The sequence below is a fragment of the Elephas maximus genome, chromosome 16 (genome assembly GCF_024166365.1).
Source record: "Elephas maximus indicus isolate mEleMax1 chromosome 16, mEleMax1 primary haplotype, whole genome shotgun sequence".
NCBI classification, from domain to species: domain Eukaryota; kingdom Metazoa; phylum Chordata; class Mammalia; order Proboscidea; family Elephantidae; genus Elephas; species Elephas maximus.
Window position 1 is genome coordinate 61929313 of NC_064834.1, and position 22461 is coordinate 61951773.

Sequence of the window (22461 nt, forward strand, 5' to 3'; positions counted from 1 at the left end):
TATGAGGTAACTGTGAGTCGGAATCAGCTTGATGGCAACTATCAACAACATGCTGCATACTAAGCTCTGAACAAAAGGCAGATATTATCACTATTAATAATCACTGTTATTGGCCTCAGGGACTCTAGCTTCTGGGGGAGGGCATCAAACTGGGGCAGAGGCTGGGAGATAAAGGTACTGAAGCCAAAGAAGACATCTCTGAAGTGCTTTGGCGAAAAGTAGATCTTGAGACTACCGGCTTTCAAGAGCAGCAGCATCAATAATGTGTATCACTAGTGTGGGCTGTGGATCTCAGCTGAGCTTGAAGGTGATGCTTAAGGTCCTTAATTTAGTCTTCAGCCCCAGCCAGGCCTTGCTGGGCAGAGTAGTGGTCTGGTCAATCCTTAGAACTTCCAGTTTACTTGATTACATAAGATACTTTGGCCTTTTAGTTACTTAAATAAGACAAGTCCTTCTTTAAGCCTCATCTCTCTCCTGCTGACATTTCCCATCCTCCTGGGCCTTACCCTTAAACTGCCTGCCTGCTCACCTGAAAAGTGCAGATATCTCAGTGCAAGCTGGTACTCTAACCGCTGTCAAAATCTACCACCGGACATCTAGCGTGCTCACAAAAACTTATCATTCTTTCCCGCACCATGCTATTTCTGAAGAGAGAACATGGAAAATATTCTTCCCTGGCCAGCACCCTCCACTTATTGAAAGATGGTGTGTGTGTGTGTGTGTGTGTCTGAAATAGGGGTGGGGGTAGTGGGTGGAATCTAGCTTTTGTGCCTCAACAGAGACTTCACGGTTCCTAAAAGGCCACAGTTGGGACGAGTTGGAGAGGAGAAGCAGGATCCCCGCCTCTCGGATCTGTGGGAAGGGTAGGCTGTACGGCTCAGGGTGGTATGCCAGAGCTGTGCTGTGGGCCTGCCGAACCCCTCCTGATGTGACTTTATCAGAAAAAACTCCACTCCGCCACGGATAGATGCACAGGGTATGTACATCCAGATTTCTGCAACACGACAAAGTGCATTTTAAAATCTGGATTGTCCTTTCCCGAGCATGAACTCAAACTTGTCCTGGGACAGGAGCAGGCACTGGAGGCCGAGAACCGTAGAGGCGGGAGGAGGCCCTGGCGCGGGCCGGTCTCTTCCAGCGGTGACGGCGAGCGGCCAGCAGATGTCAGTGCGCCCTAGCTCTGCCGCAGCGCGCGGCCTCTGCCGGTAGGACCCCTCCCCTCCGCTGTCTAAGGGGGCGCGGCCGGGGCCATGCGTGGCCCCTAGACAGCCCTGCGGAGAGCGAACACATAGCTGCCTTTTCCCCAAGCGGAGCCCTGAACTCTGGCTCGACATCTCCCGCGTGGGTGCTGCTCGTTCCGCTCTATGGGCTCGGTTCTAATCCGCGCCTCATAAGGACCTGTGCGCCACGGCCGCCAGGAGCACCAGCGGACCAGGGCGGCCCGGCCCATGGGCTGCGCCTCCTGATTCACGCGGCGGGGTGGGGGTTGGGGGCCTTCCCGATACCCCCTCCTCCCAAGACAGAGCTCCGAGGGGCGACTCCCGGTGTCCACTGCTCTCTGATGGGCTGGCCCAGGGCGTCTGAGCCAATTCCCAGTAGGGGCCACCCCCACTCCGGCGTGCGCTCTTTCAGCCCCTCTCCAGGTGCCGCCTCTTCAAAGGGCGGTCCCGCCAAGGCGCAGTGCTGTCGGGGTCCTGTCTACTGTGTCGGAGCTAGGCGGTGGCGGGGCGGGGCGGTGCGAGGGGCGGGGGAGGGTCGGCTTCCCACGTGGGGGCTGACGCCGCTGCTCGGCAACGCCGGCCTGATCCCGGGGCTATAAAGCGAGTCCACTGCGAGCGCGGCGGAGAAGCCGCGGCTCCGCTTGGTGCCGACGCCCAGCCGCCGGCGCGCCGCCCAGCCACCCCGGCTCGGGTCCCCAAGTCCTGCGCTCTCGCCCCAACGCTCGCTGCCCTCGGACCCTGGCCGATTGGCCGCGTTCCGCTCCTGCAGCACGCGGGCCGACGCCCAGGAGCCCCCCCTGCTGGGCCCCGGCTCCTGGAGGGCCGTCGGTCCGCCCGCCCGCCCGCCAGCCTGTGAACCAGGCGCCTTCATGCGGCCCCCACACCCCGCGACACCCGCCGCCGCCGCCCCAGAGCTCAGCGCGCTGCGCCCCGGCCCCAGCAGGCGCGCAACTTGGGAAGTCCCACGGAGCTCCGAGAGGCGGCAGAGTCCGCGCCCCGGCCCTATCGGCCCCGCTGCTTCTACGGGAAGCAAGAGTCGGTAATCGCGTTGGGGATGTAAGCAGACAGCCTTAGGACTCAAACCCGCACCAGCACCCTCGGCTGCTCCGGGGGTGGGGGCAGTCCCGCACACGGTAAGACACCTCGCTCGCTTTCGCTCAGGCTCAGGAGTCAAGACATATATATGCATATATTTTTAATTTCCTGTCATCCTTCCAAGTCTTCAGGCCACCGCTGATTTTTGTTCTCCCTTTGTGAAGAATAAACCTCTTTCCCTATTGGCTCGCGCTACTCTCTCCCGCTGCTTAGAATAAAACTTGGCGGTGCTTAGGGGCCGGGAGCGAAAAGGCGCCACCCGAGCGCCCGAGAATCAAGTCGCGCGCCGTTCGCAGGAGCCGGACCATGGGCCTCTAGGCAACCCTGCTCCGGCCCGGCACCCCTACGGCCCCCTTTCCATGTGAGCGCGGCCGGGCGAGCGGGGCGCGGGAGGAAAAGGAGGACCCACGGGCGCCGGCCGGAAGGCAGCTGGCACCAGGCCCAGGCGAGCGGTGCCGCGTTCATGTTCCGCCAGGAGCAGCCGCTGGCTGAGGGCAGCTTCGCGCCCATGGGCTCCCTGCAGCCGGACGCGGGCAACTCGAGCTGGAACGGGACTGAGGCGCCGGGGGGCGGCGCTCGGGCCACTCCCTACTCCCTGCAGGTTACGCTGACGTTAGTGTGCCTGGCCGGCTTGCTCATGCTGTTCACCGTGTTTGGCAACGTGCTTGTCATCATCGCGGTGTTCACGAGCCGCGCGCTCAAGGCGCCCCAGAACCTTTTCCTGGTGTCGCTGGCCTCAGCCGACATCCTGGTGGCCACGCTCGTCATCCCCTTCTCGTTGGCCAACGAGGTCATGGGCTACTGGTACTTTGGCAAGGCGTGGTGCGAAATCTACCTGGCGCTCGACGTGCTCTTCTGCACGTCGTCCATCGTGCACCTGTGCGCCATCAGCCTAGACCGCTACTGGTCCATCACGCAGGCCATCGAGTACAACCTGAAACGCACACCGCGCCGCATCAAAGCCATCATCGTCACCGTGTGGGTCATCTCGGCCGTTATCTCCTTCCCGCCGCTCATCTCCATCGAGAAGAAGGGCGGCAGCGGCGGCCCGCAGCCCACGGTGCCGCGCTGCGAGATCAACGACCAGAAGTGGTACGTCATCTCATCGAGCATCGGCTCCTTCTTCGCGCCTTGCCTCATCATGATCCTGGTCTATGTGCGCATCTACCAGATTGCCAAGCGCCGCACCCGCGTGCCACCCAGCCGCCGGGGTCCGGACGCCGCCGCCGCGCCGCCGGGGGGCGCCGAGCGCAGGCCTAACGGCCTGGGCCCCGAGCGCGGCGCTGGCCCCACGGGCGCCGAGAACGAGCCCCTGCCGGTCCAACTCAACGGCGCCCCTGGGGAGCCCTCGCCGGCCGGGCCGCGCGACGCCGACGCGCTGGACCTGGAGGAGAGCTCGTCGTCCGAGCACGCCGAGCGGCCCCCGGGGCCCCGCAGGCCCAAGCGTGGGCCCCGGGCCAACAGCAAGGCCCGGGCGAGCCAGGTGAAGCCGGGGGACAGCCTGCCGCGGCGCGGGCCGGGAGCGGCGGGGCCTGGGGCACCGGGGGCCGGGCCAGGGGAGGATCGCGGCGCGGGAGCCAAGGCTTCGCGCTGGCGCGGGCGGCAGAACCGGGAGAAACGCTTCACGTTCGTGCTGGCCGTGGTCATCGGCGTGTTCGTGGTGTGCTGGTTCCCCTTCTTCTTCACCTACACGCTCACAGCCGTCGGCTGCTACGTGCAGCCCACGCTCTTCAAGTTTTTCTTCTGGTGCGGCTACTGCAACAGCTCGCTGAACCCGGTTATCTACACCATCTTCAACCACGACTTCCGCCGCGCCTTCAAGAAGATCCTGTGCCGGGGGGACAGGAAACGGATCGTGTGAGCGCCCGGCCAACACCGGGCGCACAAACTCTTGCCGATAGAAAGCGGAGATTCAGGGGCAGGTCTACGCAGCCCCGGCATTCTGAACACAGGCCCTGCGTTTCCTGCCCTGCGGCCCCCTGCGGGCACCTGTTGTCCCTACTAGGGAGAAGTACTGGCTGGGAGGGCCAACACTACCCCAATTGTGGGGGCCGCTCCTGACTGGGAGCCTCCTGGGCCGCCCCTAATCAGTGTTGTTTCCTAAAGGTGTTTCACTCCCCTCCCCCAACTCAGCTCTCACGACACCAGAGGGCGATTGTTCACAAAGGGTTAATAGATGGGGGTTACCCAATCTTGCCTAATGGCCCGCCCCCCCCCGCTTCTATTTTTTAACAAACGCTAGGGGCAGCCCTGCCTGCCCTCCCTACCCCCACTGTAAATAGGCACTATTTTTGATAGTACATGGGGGCGGGGCTCTCCTCCTCAAATGCTGGTCGGCATTGGTTTTGATGTTGGCATCCTGGCTGGCTGAGTTGCCCTCCAGGCAGACTCGGCTCTCTAGTCTGGCCGAGCCTCTTTGCAATGCAAGCCTTTTCTAGTGTTCTTACAGTCCCTCTGGCCTTTTTCCGCCAAGAACTGGTGACTGTCTCTTGGAGCTGGACCTGCTCTGAGTTATCCTGACGGGGAGAATATTTCTGTCCATTTTTTCCTGTGCCTAACAGCATAATTGCCTTTTGCTGTGTAAATACTACAGTGATGGATCAAGACAGAAGTAAATGAACCTGTCTGCCTGGCATGGGCCCTGTGTATAAAGCCATTCTCCTCTGATGCACCGCTCACCCCAATAACTTACCTTAAAGCCTCTCCGGTGCCCCCTTCCTCCCCCCGGGGCCACAGCTTGAAGAATATGTAAGTTTATATCTTGTGTGTACGTGCAACCCTCCCCCCTTGAAAACGCTGACTGCAGGGGAAACCTTTGAGCTGCTGTTTTTAGACACGAAGGAGTGGAAATTATGTGGAAGAAGCAAACCCGATGTAATTTGCCCAAGGTAAACAGTTCGAAAAGACAAATGGGCCTGCCAAACTGTACAGTTCCTACCCCAAGAGCTCTTGGGTATCAAAAGTGTTGTCATTCCCCCTTGTCCCTGGCTTTTCTGGTGGAGATCATGTCATTGATGAGCTCCCAAAGGCAGGGTAGGAGGGCGGAGACCAGAGTTTACATCTGCGTTTCTACGTGTTTTAGACAGAGACTCTTTAAGGCCTGTGCTCTTATTTCACTAAAGAAAAACTCATGTCAGCACCTGTTGCCACTGGCAGTGGATTTTTTTTTTTTTAATAAAAAAGTTTACAGACCAAATGTGAAATAAATATGAATCAAATGGTCCTGTCTGTGGTCTGAGTTTTCAAACACTTGAAGACTCTGGGAACATCTGATTTTTTGTATATATAGATATATATATATATATATATTTTAAATCATTTTTATTGTGCTTTAAGTGAAAGCTTACTGTATATGTTTTTTTTTAACTAAAGACATGTACATTATAAAAATAGTCACCTTTAACAGACTGACAACAAAGCTACCTTTACCAGGTGTTTCTTATGTGTGGTGAGCCCGTTACAGGCACTCTCATTTAATCTTCCTAGGAACTGTACGAGGTCAGGACTACTATTATCCCCATTTTACAGGTGAAGAAACTGAGTCTCAGAGGATTCGCTCAAGGTTAACAGCAAGTAAGTGGTGGAAGTTCATTTGTATCCAGCTTTATCTGGTTCTAGGGTCTGTACTCCTAACCCCAGAGCTTTGTCTTCCTGGAATCACCAGCATTAACGCTTCACAGAAAGCTCCCAGTAGAGACCTATACACAAAGGATGCTGTCCACACAAAGTATGGCCTCTGTCCCAGGTGTGTACATATACACAAAATGTGTGCATACCCCAAAGCGTGCCTGTACACTGACCATATATATACCTCACAGTAGGTGTACCCCCCCAAAGTGTGGTATATGCACAAGGTGTGAAAAGTACTCCAAAAACTGTAATATACCTTAAAGTGTGGTATATACCCCAAAGTGGGTGTAGGCACAGTGAGGCGTAAACATGTAAGTAGAACCATGTTTTAGTTGGTGGCTTGAACTGCCTCTGCCAAAGGCCTGTATCCTTCTAGTTGCATTTTTGTAGTAGCAAGATTCACCCTGCTATTTAGGAGGGCCTGAGGCCCTCTCAAAAGGAGCTGGGGTAGTGCAGTGGTTAAGCACTCAGCTGCTAACTGAAAGATCAGTGGTTCGAATTCACCGGCTGCTTCGTGGGAGAAAGATGTGGCAGTCTGCTTCCATAAAGGCTACAGCCTTGGAAACCCTGTGGGGCAGTTCTACTCTGTCCTATAGGGTTGCTATGAGTTGGAATTGACTCGACAGCAGAGGGTTTTATAGGTTTAAGTCCCTCTCCCTATGGTTATGGCACTTTGGAACTAGAAGGGGTCTTAGAGATCCAGGAATCCAACCCCTCATCTGACACATGGGGAAGCCACCAAGGCTTAGGGCCCCATAGCTCTGGGAGACAAAGCTAGACCTAGACCCCAGGTCTCCAAACCTGTACTGCCTCGTTCAGTTAGAAAGCAACTGATGGGGTGTGCAGTATTCTGGACAGTCAGACACACCATTGACAGGAGACATCATTGAGGAGTTGGATTTGAGGGACAAACAAGCCAAAGGCTGTGGTTTGGGGGAAGGCCAGACTCTGCAAACCCAGCCACCTACAACAGGTATGCAGACCTGCTCTGGGTGCCCCCCGAGGCAGGTCCTCAGCTCTCCTTGAGGGGGGCTCCTTATCCTCAGAGGCAGCATGGCAGCACCTCTCTGTCTTCAGGAACTTTCTTGGAAGAGGGGGAGGGTGTATGTGCACAGGCAGGAGTGTGGAGAGCACTGAGAAGTGACCCGGGTGCCCAGGGGCCTGGGAGGGACAGGACAGTGGTTCTGAGGAGCTGGTTTAGAATCGAGAAGTTCTGCCATTGCAGGGGTCATCTGAGCCTGGAGACAGGAGGTGGGCAGGCAGTAGACCCCTTGCTCAGAACCGCCGTGAATCGTCTTATAGCCTGTGCACTGAGGCTGGCTGCTGGTCTGGTGCCATGCCCTGCTCCTCACCCCCACCCCAGGGCAACCATGGCCCCAAAGACAAACAGTGTCAGACAATAGGCCAGCCTGGCAGGCCCCCAGGAGCCAGGCTGTGTCCCAGACACCAGGCAGATACAAACACTGCTTGGTGTTGACTCTGTTCTGCTGTCTATAAGGGAAGCATTTCCCTGTCTTTTCCAACAGAGGAAATCCTGGTGGTGTAGTGATTAAGAGCTATGGCTGCTAACCAAAAGGTTGGCAGTTCTAATCTACCAGGCACTCCTTGCAAACTCTATGGGGCTCAGTGGCAATGGGTTTGGTTTTTGGGTTTCTCCAACAGAGACCCACTTCCTGGAGAAGGGCGAAGTGGGGCCGATTGTGTCACACGGGGCTGCCCCTTGCTCTCCCCACACCCCTGTCCCATACAGCAGCAAAGATGCCTCAGAGATGGTCATTTCCTGAGTTCACAGTCAGAATCACTGCAGAGGGCTTCAGCAGAAGTCTGCAAAGGTCTGGGGTGGGAGAGAGGATTTGAGGACGAGAAATGGCTAGCATGGGGACCTTAGCCTTAGAGGGTGATGAGACAGTGTCTGTTACCCTGCTGCTCCCTGTCCACATGATCTGATCCTGAACTGGGCTGAAAGGGTCTTACCTAATGCCTGAATCTCCTATTTTATGTAACTTTGGTTTGGTGTCAAAAGCCATTGGCTTTTGGGCCTGGAATGTGTCTTACCAGCTCAACTTCTGCAATGTTAATTGAGGTTGGGGGGGGGTAATACTTTCATTCAAGCCTGGGCACAAACACTGCCTCCCCTTCCCCAAGGTCTTGTTCAATTTCTTCTGTGCTAAAGGGCTGAAAGGGAGAATGACAGGAGAAGTGGCTTGGGTATTCGCCTCTCTCACTGCTCTAACCAGTTGTTGTCTAGTGGATTCTGACTCATGGTGACCCCACGTGTGTCAAAGTAGAACTATGTTTTAAAGGGTTTTCAATGGCTGATTTTTTGGAAATAGATCACCAGGCCTTTCTTCCAAGATGCCTCTGGGTGGACTTGAACTCCCAACCTTTTGGTTAGTAGCTGAGCATGTTAACCATTTGCACCACCCAGGGACTCCTCTTTTACCTCTCTATAATTCTATAATTAATTCAGAGTTTTAGAGCCAGAAGCATCCTCAGACATCCTCACCTCCTACACCATACTAATGAGGGGCCTGGGCCCCAGAAGAGCTAGCTGGTTGTGTGGCATCTCGGTGTTCCTTGAGCCCACTCCTCCCCTTGACTCTTAGTGTGATGCCACATCTATCCAACATGAATTCTGTTTTGGTATTGGCTATGTTGACGAGTTGCTGCTAAAGTCCTGCCCTTGTCCTCCAAGAGCATTAGGGCTGCACGCGGAGGCAGGATGGGCCTGTGCAAAGTGCTGTATAGCCATACAACAGGATCAGTGCAGCAGGAGGCAGGGGCACCAAGTGCCCACCGATGGTAACGGGCATCTGAACTGTGGGTGTGCAGTGGGGAAAGGTAGCTGTGGCTGTGTCCCGGCAGGTGTAGACTTTGCTGAGTGAAGGGTGGGAAGGCAGCTCCCTGTGATCCTGGCTGCCAAGCCCTGTGGAACAAGTCCTGGGTCTGGGCAGTGGCACCCAGGCCCTGATCAGACCTCAGCTTTCATTTCTCCAGCCTGATCCCTGGGGATGGCATGGCAATTCCCTGTCTCCATTTGGGGACACCTATCAGGAAGCCTAAGGAGTCCAGTTAGCACAATGGTTAAGTGCTTGGCTGCTAACCAAAATGTTGGCGCTTCAAACCCACCCAGCTGCTCTGTGGGAGAAGACTTGGCAATCTTCTCTTGTAAAGATTATGGCCTAGAAAACTCTATGGGGCAGTTTTAGTCTATCATATGGGGACACTTTGAATTGGAATTGACATGATGACACCTGACAACAACAATAATCAGGAAGCCTACCTCCTCAACTCCAATAGGGTATCAGGATTGAGGTACCCAAGCCCCTTCCCTTGCCAGAGCCAGGGCTCAATATCACCTCCCTTTCCCCTGAGCCCTGCCACCCCGTCCCCAGTGGCCTGAGAGCCTGGGGTGCAGGGAAGAACACCTTTCCCAGTAGATGGTGTGCCTGAGAGGGAAGACTTTTGAAGTCACTCAGAGCAATTACAAACACTAGGATTTGTTTTGAAAATAGCATCGATCTCTTTGATTACCAGAAATTCTGAGGTTTAGAGTTAAACATTAAAAAGGCAACAGAGCCTGTTGGGAACCTGGTCAGGGTTAAGACATCAGAGAAGGTTGCCTGGAGAAATGTACACATTACTGAAAGCCGAGGGGTGGCACAGGGAACTTGGTTGGGAGGGGCAGTACAGTATGTTCAAGGAGCTCGATGAAATCCACTCTAATAGGTGGTATAAGAGGCCAGAAGGAGAGCAGAAAGGCTAGAAAGGGGGGCAGGGCCAGATTGTGCAGCCACAGGCAAAGGATTTTATTTTGAGGGCAATGGGGAGTTACTGAAGGGTTTTAAGGACATGATCAGATCTTTTTTGTTGGAATAATCACTGGGCCAATGGGTGGAGAACTGATGGAGTTGGGTGTGGTGAGAGCAGTAATCAAGCTAGAGTGATGGTAGCCTGACTATGGTGCTAAAATGGCCTTTGGAGAACCCCAGGAGACTTCCCTCTTCCGGGGTTCCCCAATGGCAATGCCAATCTTCTACGCAGGCTCAGATACTGGGATTTGGGGGCTTCCCCTGCTTGCAAAATACTGTGCACCAGTGCCCCAGCTCCCAGTAAGTTGCCATCGTTAGAGAGTGGCTCTTTGGCTTAGGGCTTCCAGTTCATGGTTATATGCAAGCATCTCCTTGGAGAAGTAACTAGTTGGCCTTGGTGGTACATAAACCTAACTGGCTGTGGGACTTGGTCTGGTCTGCTTCCCATTTCGGAACCTCAGCTGCCTTATCTATACAAAAGCCAGGGAGAAGAGGAGTATACCACCAAGGGCAAGCACATGTGCTGAGCAAAGCCTAGTTGGCAATGCAAGGATGAGGAAACCTTGGATTCTACTTAGAATCAGAAGATCTGATAAGCACTAAATCTGGGAATTGCCCTCCTGACTCATGTCCCAGGGTTTTCCAGGCCCCTGAATGAGAAAAACCCTGTGATTCCAAGGAGGTCTGGGAACCTGTGCCTTGACCCAACCTATCTATTTTGCCTCCCATGAGGTGCTCTCAGTAGCTAGCTCCTGGCTCTTGACAGGGCTTTTTCCTATGTCTCTGTACACTTGCTTGTTTGCTTCAAACTCAATCCTTTCACTTTCAACACTTGCTTGTTTGGAATGGATCTATCTCTCCCAGGAGTTACCAGAGAGAGGACCTAGGTCTTGGAGGGAATGGCTGGGATTCCTGAGGAGGTCACTTTAAAGGTAGAACTTTGGAGTTAGAAAGATCTGAATTAAAATTCTGGTTCCATCACATAGTTTTGGTTTTAACCTTGAACAGGTGACTTAGCCTCAGTTTCTTCACCTGTAACCTGGAAAAGATTATGGTTCCTAATGTTGTGGACACCCAACTGTCAGTTTGTCACACAGTGGTGGCTTTCATGTTGCTGTGATGCTAGAAGCTATGCCACCGATATTTCAAATGCCAGCAGGGTCACCTCTAGTGGACAGGTTTCAGCAGAGCTTCCAGACTAAGGCAGACTGCGAAGAAGGACCTGGCGAACTACTTCAGAAAACATTAACCAGTGAAAACCTTATGAATAGCTGCAGAACACTGTCTAATATAATGCCAGAAGATGAGCCCTTCAGGTTGGAAGGCACTCAAAATAGGACGGGGGAAGAGCTACCTCCTCAAAGTAGAGTCAAGGGTAAAGTTTTTGGGACCTTCAACTGATGTTGTGGCACAACTCAAAATGAGAAGTAGCAGCTACAGACATCCATTAATAATCAGAACATAAAATGTACACAAGTATGAATCTAAGAAAACTGGAAGTCATCAAAAATGAAGTGGAACATGTGAAGATCGATATCCTAGGTATTAGTGAGCTGAAATGGACTGGTATTGGCCATTTTAAATTGAACAATTATGTGGCTTACTCTGCTGGGAATGACAAATTGAAGAGAAATGGTATCACATTCATTGACAAAAAGAACATTTCAGGATTTACACTGAAGTACAATGTTGTCAGTGATAAGATAATATCCATACACCTGCAAGAAAAACTAGTTGATATGATTATTATTCATATTTACATACTAACCACTAATGCGAAAGATGAAGAAATTGAATATTTTTACCACCTTTTGCAGTCTGAAACTGCTCAAACATGCAATCAAGATGTGTTGATAATTACTGATGATTGGAATGTGAAAGTTGGAAACAAAGAAGAAAGATCAGTAATTGGAAAATATGGTCTTGGTGATAGAAATGACACTGGAGATCGTATGATAGAATTTTTACACAACTAATGACCTATTCATTGGAAATACCTTTTTCAATAACATAAATGGTGACTACGCATGTGGACTTTGCCAGATGGAATACACAGAAATCAAATTGGCTACATCTGTGGAGAGATAATGGAGAAGCTTGATACCATCGGTCAGAACAAGGCCAGGGGCCGACTGTGGAACAGGCCATCAGTTGGTCATATGCAAGTTCAAGTTGAAGCTGAAGAAAATTAAAACAAGTCTGTGAGAGCCAAAGTATGACTTTGAGTATATCCCACCTGAATTTAGAGACCATGTCAAGAATAGATTTGATACATTGAACACTAAGGATCAAAGACCAGACAAGTTGTGGAATGACATCAAGGACATCATCATACATGAAGAAAGCAAAAGGTCGTTAAAAAGACAGGAGAGAAAGAAAAGACCTAAATGCATGTCAGAAGAGACTCTGAAAGTTGCTCTTGAATGTTGAGTAGCTAAGGAAAAAGGAAAAAAATGATGAAGTAAAAGAACTGAACAGAAGATTTCAAATTGTGGCTCAAGAAGACAAAGTAAAGTGTTATAACGAAATGTGCAAAGACCTGGAGTTAGAAAACCGAAAGGGAAGAACACACTCAGCATTTCTCAAGCTGAATGAACTGAAGAAAAAAGTCAATCCTTGAGTTGCAATATTGAAGGATTCTGCAGGCAAAATATTAAATGATGCAGGAAGTATCAAAAGAAGATGGAAGAAATACACAGTCATTGTACCAAAAAGAATTGGTCAATGTTCAACCATTTAAGAACTGATGGTATTGAAGGAAGAAATCCAAGGGGCACTGAAGGCACTGGTGAAAAATAAGGCTTCAGGAATTGTTGGAATACCAATTGAGATGTTCCAACAAATGGATACAATGACGAAAGCACTCACTCATCTATGTCAAGAAATTTGGAAGACAGCCACCTGGCCAACCGAATGGAAGAGATCCATATTTGTGCCCACTTCCAGAAAAGGTGATCCAACTGAAGGCAGAAATTGTTGGACAATATCATTAACATAACACACAAGTAAAATTTTGCTGAAGGTCATTCAAAAACAGTTGCAGTGGTACATCAACAGGGAACTGCCAGGAATTCAACCTAGATTCAGAAGAGGACATGGAGCAAGGGATATTATTGCTGATGTCAGATGGATCTTGACTGAAAGCAGAGAATATCAGAAAGAAACTTACCTGTGTTTTATTGACTATGCAAAGGCATTTGACTATGTGGATCATAACAAATTATGAATAACATTTCAAAGCATAGAAATTCCAGAACACTTCATTGTGCTCATGTGGAAACTGTACATAAACCAGGAGACATTGTTGGAACAGAACAAGGGGACACTGCATGGTTTAAAATCAGAAAATGTGTGTATCACATTGTATCATTTCACCATACTTATTCAATTTGTATATTGAGCAAGTAATCCAAGAAACTGGACTATATGAAGAAGAAAGCAGCATCATTAACAACCTGCAATATGCATATGATACAACCTTCCTTGCTGAAAGCAAAGAGGACTTGAAGCGTTTACAGAGGAAGATCAAAGACTGTAGCCTTCATATGGATTATACATCAACATAAAGAAAACAAAAATACAACTGCACCAATACGCAACATCGTGATAAACGGAGAAAATATTGAAGTTACCAAGGATTTCATTTTCCTTCATCCACGATCAATGTCCATGGAAGCAGCAGTCAAGAAATCAAATGGCACATTGCATTGGACAAATCTACTGCACAAGACCTCTTTAAAGTATTAAAAAGCAGAGAAGTCACTTTGAGGGCTAAAGTGCACCTGACCCAAGCATGGTGTTTTCAATCGTCTCACATGCATGCGAAAGCTAGACAATGAAAGGAAGATCAAAGAAGAATTGATGCCTTTGAATTGTGTGTTGGCAAAGAATATTGCATATACCATGGATTGCCAGAAGTATGAACAATGCTGTCCTGGAAGACGTACAGCCGGAATGTTCGTTAGAAGTGAGGATGGTGAGACTTCGTCTCACATACTTGGACACGTTATCTGGAAGGACCAGTCCCTGGAGAAGAACATCATTCTTGGCAAAGTAGAGGGTCAGGGAAAAAGAGGAAGACCCTCAACAAGATGGATTAACACAGCTGCTGCAGCAGTGGACTCAAACATAGCAATAATTGTGAGGATGGCACAGGACTAGGCAGTGTACATAGGGTTCTGCTGTACACAGTGTCGATGTGAGTTGGAACCAACTGGACAGCACCTAACAACAAGAACAGCAGGTGTGTGGTGAGGGCTAATGAGGTAACAGATTGCAGTTGCTGGGGCTAATGCTTGGCATATGGTAGGGAGCCAACAGTACTAGCTTTTTCTTCTCCAGCTCGGGAGCTGGGAGACTTTTGTGCTCATTAAGTTGCTCTGGGCTGAGCTGGGCTGGGCTGCCCAGATTGGGTGGGGCCAGTGTCATACCCTTAGAGCCAGTACTCAAGGTGATTGATAATAGGGATTTGACTTCTTAGGTTCTTAACTTTCTTTCTAGCCTGATGAAAGACCTTGTGCTCTTCAGTACTACAAGAGAGTGCAACTAGATGAACGCCAAGACCCATGCTGGGGAAGGGCCTTCTTCACTGACCATGATGACCACGATGGTCTCTAGTAAAGCTATCCCTGAAGCGGAGGTCTCCTGAAAGCCAGGTTAGGGCTGCTCACTGCTCTGTGGCATTCCAGGCTGGCTTGACGGTGTCTTAAACATGACACTCTGGCTTCTTCCTGCTCAAGCTGTTCTCCTACACGTGGAATGCCACATGTACTCTTCTCCTACTGCCTAGAAAAATAACCCCTAGACTTTAAAGCCAAGCTACACCACAATACTTTGTTATTTCAGGAGTATAAAGAACCTGGGTTTTGGCATCATTTAGTTATTGCTTAAACCTTGGATCCGCCTCCAATTTGCTTGTGATCTTGAGACTGTTAGCCAATCTTTCTGAGCCTCAGATTCCTTGTGTATACCGTGGTGCTTAGTTTGTATTGTTCTATATTGGCCGGCCCTTTCGTACCTACGTGTCTTTGCACATGCTGTTTCCTATGCTTGGAATGCTGGTATCCCCTCTCCCCCAGCAAGATCCACCTCCCATGTCTCTGCCTTTGCCAAGCCTTGGGGAGCTTATTCCCACGTACAGAACTCTGCACTCTTCACTGTGTTGCTTTGGCCCTGTATGCTCCTGGAGCTTCTCAACATGTGTCAGGACCCTCATTTTTGTTGGGAACAGACCCACCTTTACACAGCAGGTAAACAGACTCTCTGCATAGTATGTCTGACACACTGTAAAGCCTTGGATAATGGGATGCACAGGGGACAAGCCCTTGAGTAGCCCTTCTTTGCAGCTTACTGAGCCCCACTGAGCACTTACTGGAGGGCCATGGAAAGACCCTCAGAGAGAACACCCTTTTGTAAGAATTTGAGGATATAGAGGCGTGGATGTGTGTGTGTGTATGCCTATTTATGCACACACACATACACACTCATACATAGACACACACGCACACTCACATATACATTATACATACATGTATAATCTATCTATCATTGAGATAAGTGCTTGGGGATGTGGGAAAGGGTCTCGGTTTTTAAACCCAGAGAAATGAACTTAAAACAGAACCCTGTTCCAGGAGTTTGTCAGTACTCAGGACAGAGGATGTGGGAGGCAGCTGTTCCTGTCCCAGCTTTTAAGCAATAGACAAAAGGTGGTATCAGCCCATAAGGGCTGGCTCTGACTCAGTAGGGAACAACCAGAAAAGGATCAGAAGTGATCAACTCACATGGCTCTGGGCTCTACAGTCAAATTCCTGATAATCCTTTGTATGTGTAGCCACAGACATCTGCCTTTCCTTTTCTCTCTGAGTGACTCAAACCCCCCTATGCCACCTTCCATGAAGCCTGCAAAAGGAGAACCTCAAAGTCAAGGTCATCCTGGGAATGTGTTAAGAGCTACATCTTCTGGATTCTCTGTTACATGGCCTGGATCAGGACTGAACCTCTGTTCCCCTTGTCATTACTCTTGCTCAAGCAGCTCTGGTGTACTCACTGTTCAGTGTTAATCCTGAACCACCCACTGCAACTCACTTGGCCTCATGCTGTTGTATCTTACTCTCAGCTGTCATGGTGCCCAACATGATCACTTGCTCTCTCAATTTTTAAATTTGTCTTGCCTTTGGATTTGGCACATGCTGTTGTCTTCTGGGCTTTGACTCCTCTCCACGATGGTGATGACGATGATGTTAATGGTGATACTGGCTCAGTGATAGTGATGCCTCACCCTCTGTTCCAAAAACACTATGGAGGATGTCTTGGGCATACCTCTGCTGGTTTGACCAGTCTCTGGAGCCCTACTACCACTTCTACTTAGCTGGTCTCAGCTTTCCAGATGCGGCCTGCACAGTTCCCATGGGCAGAGGGAGGACCATGGGAGCAAAATGTGGGGAGGCAGTAGACATATGGCACTCTTTGGTTCTATCTCCAAGCTCTTCATGGGACTGGCTACTTTGCTTTCCCTTCTTTATATCCCCAGCTTTTTTGCAGCACTTATAAAAATATTCCTGAGCTAGGGCAGAGGTAAGAGGGGTGGTGGTGGTGGTGGGGATTGGTTTCTACCTGTAGCTCATCAAAGTTATGTGTATGATGGATACTATGAGTGAAAATTGATCCATTTGTTATAGGCCATGTGCTGAACATTTGTGGTTCTTCTCCTCAGCATCCATTCCCTCATCTAGCAATAGCCCTCCCACCCCCTTAAGTCAATCTTAAGTTGAGTTTTCTATCACTTGCAACCAAGAAAGTCCTGACGGATACGGTCCTGTGACCTTTGGGTCAAAATCACTTCAACAATATTCTCAAAGGTCACATGACTTTGAAGTGTTTATTTTGCTCCTCAAGTTGTGGGCCACTTGGTCCTTGCATTATGATCAACTCTCTGATTCACACTGTGTTGATACTGCCTTTAAACCATTCTTTGAATTTATCTGGGGTCTGTAAGTCCAACGTTAGAAATTCTTAACCCAGGGCTATCCCATAGGAACCGACAGATTGAGTATTTAGTGTTGCTTGGTATAATTCCTTGAACTAGTTTGGGAGGAGTTTTTCATCATCTATCAATTCCTGGGATTCTTTTACACTGTTGGGTAGGAGGTGGAAGACTTCTGGTCACCTGTGCTCCCTGTCCCATGGCACAGCTGGCCTTATATGTATTTCAAAGAGGACAGAAAATCACATTCTCACAACTGTTCCCTGGCTGGGTATATAGCACAACACAGTCATCATCACCAAAGGCAACTGAGTTCATAGCCCCAGTCCGAACTGTCCCTGAACAGGAGCTGTTGCCACCCAGTGATTTATTTCATGGCTAAGCCTTCCGGAAAATGGATTTAGAAGTTGTTGGAATGTGCTTGTATTTTTGTGTGTTGGGCTTTTGGGACATTCCTCTTTGACCTAGTTGGCAAAATGAAACCAGATGTGCTGAGAGCATGGGTCATTTGGCCTGCCAGCTTTCTGCACCCACTTTCTGCCTCTTCATGTTGCTGTGGAAAGTTCAGCCTTACAAAACCATGCAACAGTGACTGGGCATGAGCCCCTACAAATTTGCCTATAACTTCTGTAAAATGGTACGTGTGAACGTGGGTCCAGTGAAAAATGAAGGCGCATCATGGTCAAGCGTATGAGCCCTGGGATCTGTAGAACTATGCTCTTTATAAGCTGTGTGATTTGAGGATGAAAGGAATATCTGGGACTACGTTTCTTTCAACTTTCCAAGCCCAGCTGGGGTGTTGTCAACTCCCCAAATTCCTCCATCTTCTTTTCCCATTTATGAACTTTCCAGTCTGTTAATTATACCATATGGCAGGATGTATTCCAGATCCTTCTTTTACTATATTATTTGATTTTTTTGTGTGTGGGGGAAGATCTGTGAAAGCCATCCTTCACTCCCTAATTAGCCTGAAACTGCTGGGCAGGTTTAGACTGTGCCTGACCCCTCTATGTAGCAACCTGGCACCCAGCACAGCACCCTGCATATAGAGGGCATTTGATATGGCTTTTTAACCCTGGGCCCTTGCTGTCATGAGTGTAGGAGTGACCAGTGGGGTGTGAGGGAAGGATCTGAGGGCAGATATTAGATGTGGGAGGGGAAGCGTGGTTGGGTGGCCAGGAGAGAGGGTAGGCGGCCAGTAAGGGAAGTAGGCAGCATCTCTGCCCCATTTTCCAAGGTGTGTTCGTGTCCCCACTGGCTGTACTGAGCCCTAAGTAGAGTGAACCTGGCTTGAGGTGGAGCTGGAAACTTGGGAGCAGGAACACCATCAGCTGCTTAAACAAGATGAATTGGTTTGTGGGTCTGAGGCCCTTCCTCTGGGCCTGCCCTTCCCCTCAGCTAGCCCTTTAGATGGTCTGTGACCTGGCCCTTGGGCTGTGAGTGCCATGGAGGGGCTATGGCCAAAGAGCAGTGTGCAAAGGGCTCACCCTTGCCCTTTCTGGACAGAGTATGGAAAGCATCTGGTGTTTGTCCCTGATCCTCCTTTGTCTACGGGCTTATCCTAAGGATCTCACAGATGCAGCTGCCTTGATCCCTACTAGCTTCACCCAAGCCTGCCCTCTGTTCCCTCCCTAGGTCCCAGCTCATTGGCACCATACTCAGTTGACAGGGGAAGAAATTTATAGCTCATCAGAGGAGGGGACATCCCGCCCCTCAACGTGGGGGTCTCTTGGATGTCAGAATCCCAGTCTTGCCTGTGTGCTTGTGCATGTGTGAATGAGTGTGTGTGTGTATGTGTGCCTATATGTGTGTATTCGTGTGTGTGTATTTGTGTATGACAGGGAGAGAGAGAGAGAGATACTGATTTAAGACTGGACAGGAATAGGGGGCAGAGAACTAGTGGAAAGTCACAGAAAACACTTGCCCCCTGCTCTCCCACCACCAGCCCTGTGGTTGTTTCCTGTTTTGGGCACAAGGAGGCTGTGAAATCCAGAGAGCTGAGGTGCCAGGACTGCTAGCTTCCAGGACTGAGCAGTCTATTTTGAAGAGAAGAAATCAACATGCAACAGCAGCTCCCCGCTAGTTACAAGTATGTGGACTTACATAGGCAGCTGGGACTGGTCACCTGAGCCAAGCTACTGGCAACCATGAAAGGAGATCGTGATCCTCCCATTTACTATCTCTGTGACTTGAACATGTCATCTCTTCTTTCACTGTCTTAACTTACTCATCTATAAAATGGGTATCCTATGACTGACCCCACAGGTAAGTCAAATGAGATTACAAGTGAGTCACCTCTTTGCAAACCATAAAGCTCTATGCTAAGGTTATGATGAACATGGCAGATGACAGAACACAGGACCCCTACCCCCAACTCCACTGAAGTGCTGTGGGTCTGCATAGGGGTGGGGAGGAGACAGGAAAGTCTTCTCAGAGGAAGACAGTTTGCTCCCCACAAGAGTCTTGGATCTTTGTCCTTTTGCACTGGACCACAGGAAACCAGGAGTTCAGTGGGGCTTTGGGGTGCTAAGAGCAGATGACTGAGGTAACTGGAAAAAACAGACAGTGGGACCAGGAGCCTGGTGGCCTCAGATTTATCCAATTGCTTCTGTCTGGCCTCAGAGCTGGGTTCTTTCCAGATAGCAGCAGGAACCACTGAGGTCCTTGGGCCTTCAAGGTGGATTTTTTTTTTTTTTTAATGGAGGCGACGTTTGGGGACTTAGTAAGAGAACCAGCCTTCTGGCATTGTCTCACTCTCGGCTGCCCCTAAAAATACAACGTGATGTGGCTAATGAGAAAGAACAACAGGTCTGGCTCAGCATGACCTAATATAGCCTGGCATTCGAGCTCGAGGCAGGACGTCAATGGGGCCTGGTAAATGAATGCACAAGATAGATGTCTCTCTAATGGGATGGCAGGGGAGCCTACCACCATCTCTGAGGAAGGTGTGCCATGGAGGTCTGACCAACATCCCCAAGGGGACACTCCTGGATTTGCCAGTGTGGGTGGGGTTGAGGCCTGGCTGAGAGTACTTTGTCTTGGAACCTCTTGCCCACTCCTCAGCTATAGTCAGCATCAGGTTGATCAGTGGGACTGGCTGTTACAGGGAGGAGCTGTGGGCCCGTTGCCACCAGGGGTCATGGATTCCATCACTTGTCATCTTGGAGAGGAGCATGGACCAGCCTCCCCTGCCCCCCAGCCTATGAACAGCCTTTCTAGCCTGGCTTTGGCCCTACATGGCATCTCTGGGAGACTCTGGCCAGGCCCTCCCACCTCAAACAGTGGACTGATGCCAATGTCTAGCGTGGAAGCACTATGAGGCAAACCCTAAGGCTTGTTCTTCCTCTTCCTCCTCCTTCTCCTGCATAGACATGGGTCTAATGGGTCAGCCAAGAAGCTGAGGGACTTTAATGCTGCTCTGGGTTGACTTGTGACTCAGGTCTGTGGAAGAGAAGGGGACAGAGCATGGGAGGTGAGAAGCAAGGCTGGCAGTGGGGATGATGTCCTAGTGGCTGCCTTATATGGTAACCCACTCATCCCTGTTTGCCCAGAACCGCTCTGGTTTGGGCACTGAAGACTGCATTCCAGGAAACCACACAGTCCCTTGTGAACCTGAGTGGCTGGCCACCCTACCACCTCAACACCCCAAAACGTGGTATGGCAGCCCTGTGCTCTCTGGACAGGTGTCCCAGGTAACTTACCCAAAGTCACACTGCTGCTAGAATCCAGGGCCTCTGGCTCCAAGTCCAGGGTTCTTTGCTGCCAGCCCACATGCCTCAGGTTGTGCCAGGAGGCAGAGTACCTGGGTCTTTCCAATGATCTTAGCCAGGATCTGTCCTCAGGATGGAAGTGGTGGTGAAATAGCAGAAAGAGGGAGGAGGAGGTGAATTGGTCATCTTTGGGGGATCAAAGAGTAGTACCCTACGGCCTACAGGGCCTCAGGGCAGTGGGGCTCCAAGAGGAAAAAGACTCAAGCCCTGCACCTAAGCATTTGACACTCTGGTTTGCAGGCTTGCCCACAGGTTCCTGGCACAGGTGCCAGACCATGCCAGATACATGCGCCAGGGACAATCAATAAAGGGTGCGGCTTATCAAGATCACATTACTCTAACTTCCCTTACAGGATTTATTGTTCAACAAATATTTATTGAATGTCTGTTCTTAAACATGTTGTTCCCTCTGTTTGGAACACACTCTGGCCTTTTCCCCTTCTTTTCTTGCCTGCTTCCTCGTCTCAATTCCATCCATTCTTCAGGTCTCAGCTTAATATGTAATATTTACTGAATGTTTGGTAGAAAGCAGGCACCATTTTAAGCACTTTGCAAAGCATAACTCTTTTAATGCCCATGAAAACCTTATGAAGCTATTACTCCCATTTTAAAGACGAGGTAACTGTGTGGTTAATCAGCTTGCCCAAGGTCATAGGGCTCTTACCTGTTAGGCTAGGCTGGAGGGCTTTTCCAGACCCCTACCTGCCTGCTCTTAAGACCTCTTATTCCCTGTTGGAGCATTTATCACAGAGGCCTGCAACACCCAGTCTCCTTATCTGTCTCCTCCATGAGCCTGAGTTCCAGCAGGACAGTGACCCTCACTACTGAGTCCCTGTTGTTGTTGGTATTGGTTGCCTTTGAGTCCATTCTGACCCAAAACAACCCCATGTATGCAGAGTAGAACTGCTTCATAGGTTTTTAAGACCGTGATCTTTTGGAAGCAGATTGCCAGGCCTGTATTCCAAGGCACCCCTGGGTGGGTTCAAACTGCCAACCTTTCAGCTGGTAGCCTAGTGCTTAACCACTTCTGCTACCCAGGGATTCGCCTTGCTGGGTCTATAGTTTCTGGCAAGTACCTGACACTTGGAAGGAGCTCTGTAAACAGCTGTTGAATGAATAAATGCATGAATTGATGAATGAATGAATGATTCAATCTCGGCAACCAAAGGAGCTCTGAGGCTGGGGTCCTCTGAAGGCTTTTGTGGCATCATCGTGCCCCCCTCCCCACTGGCAGTACTGAACCAAGGGGTCCTTGAGAAGGAGGGTGAATGCAACCCTTCTTTCTGGAATACCAAGACAACTGCGAGATCGGGGAACGAACAGATTTTTAAACCCCAGAACAAACCTGGACACCTTCTGGAGTAGAGTGAGATATTATCATGAATTCTTAGGGTAAAACTGAGGTTCTAAAGAAATTTCATGCTGTGGTGGTCTCTGTAGGCAAGTCTTGCCTCTTCCCCCCCAAACCCCCACAACACTGCAAATTTTCCTCTACTGTTGGGGGTGCTTTGGTGAAAAAATTTGAGAAATTCTGCTAGGAGGAGTGGCCAGAACTCAGGGGGTGGAGCAACTTGAATCCGTGTGGGGAAGAGAGAGGGCATTGCCACCCCCAGGCAGAGCTGTGCACCAGGAAAGGTGCGGTGATGGGGATCTCTCCGTGCTGGGAGAGCCATCAGCCATCAGCCACTGCGAATGGCTATGAGCGTGCCGATAGCTGTTGAAATAAATGCTTTGTAGCCACATCCTGAAGTACCACTACAGCTTCTTGGAAAACCACTATTTTTAGTCTCTTTCACTCAAGAAAATGCCATCTCTTTCCTCTCCACCAGCCAACTCATTGTTGATCTTGCCCAGTCTTAAAACCTTGTTCTCCTTTTTAGCTCAGCCAGGGAGGGAGCCAATCGGTGGTAGGGTGGAGTTCCTCTGTCCATGTCTATTTTCATGTCTTGTGT

The 22461-nt window shown here is 50.2% G+C and overlaps 1 protein-coding gene across 1 annotated transcript; it reads left to right on the plus strand.

Annotated features, from left to right (window-relative positions):
• The first annotated feature begins 2352 nt into the window (after positions 1 to 2352).
• ADRA2A (adrenoceptor alpha 2A) lies at positions 2353 to 5501 on the plus strand. Its single transcript, XM_049854639.1, has one exon. The coding sequence runs from the start codon at positions 2779 to 2781 to the stop codon at positions 4174 to 4176; it is 1398 nt and encodes a 465-aa protein (XP_049710596.1). The 5' UTR covers positions 2353 to 2778; the 3' UTR covers positions 4177 to 5501.
• The last annotated feature ends 16960 nt before the right edge of the window (positions 5502 to 22461 follow it).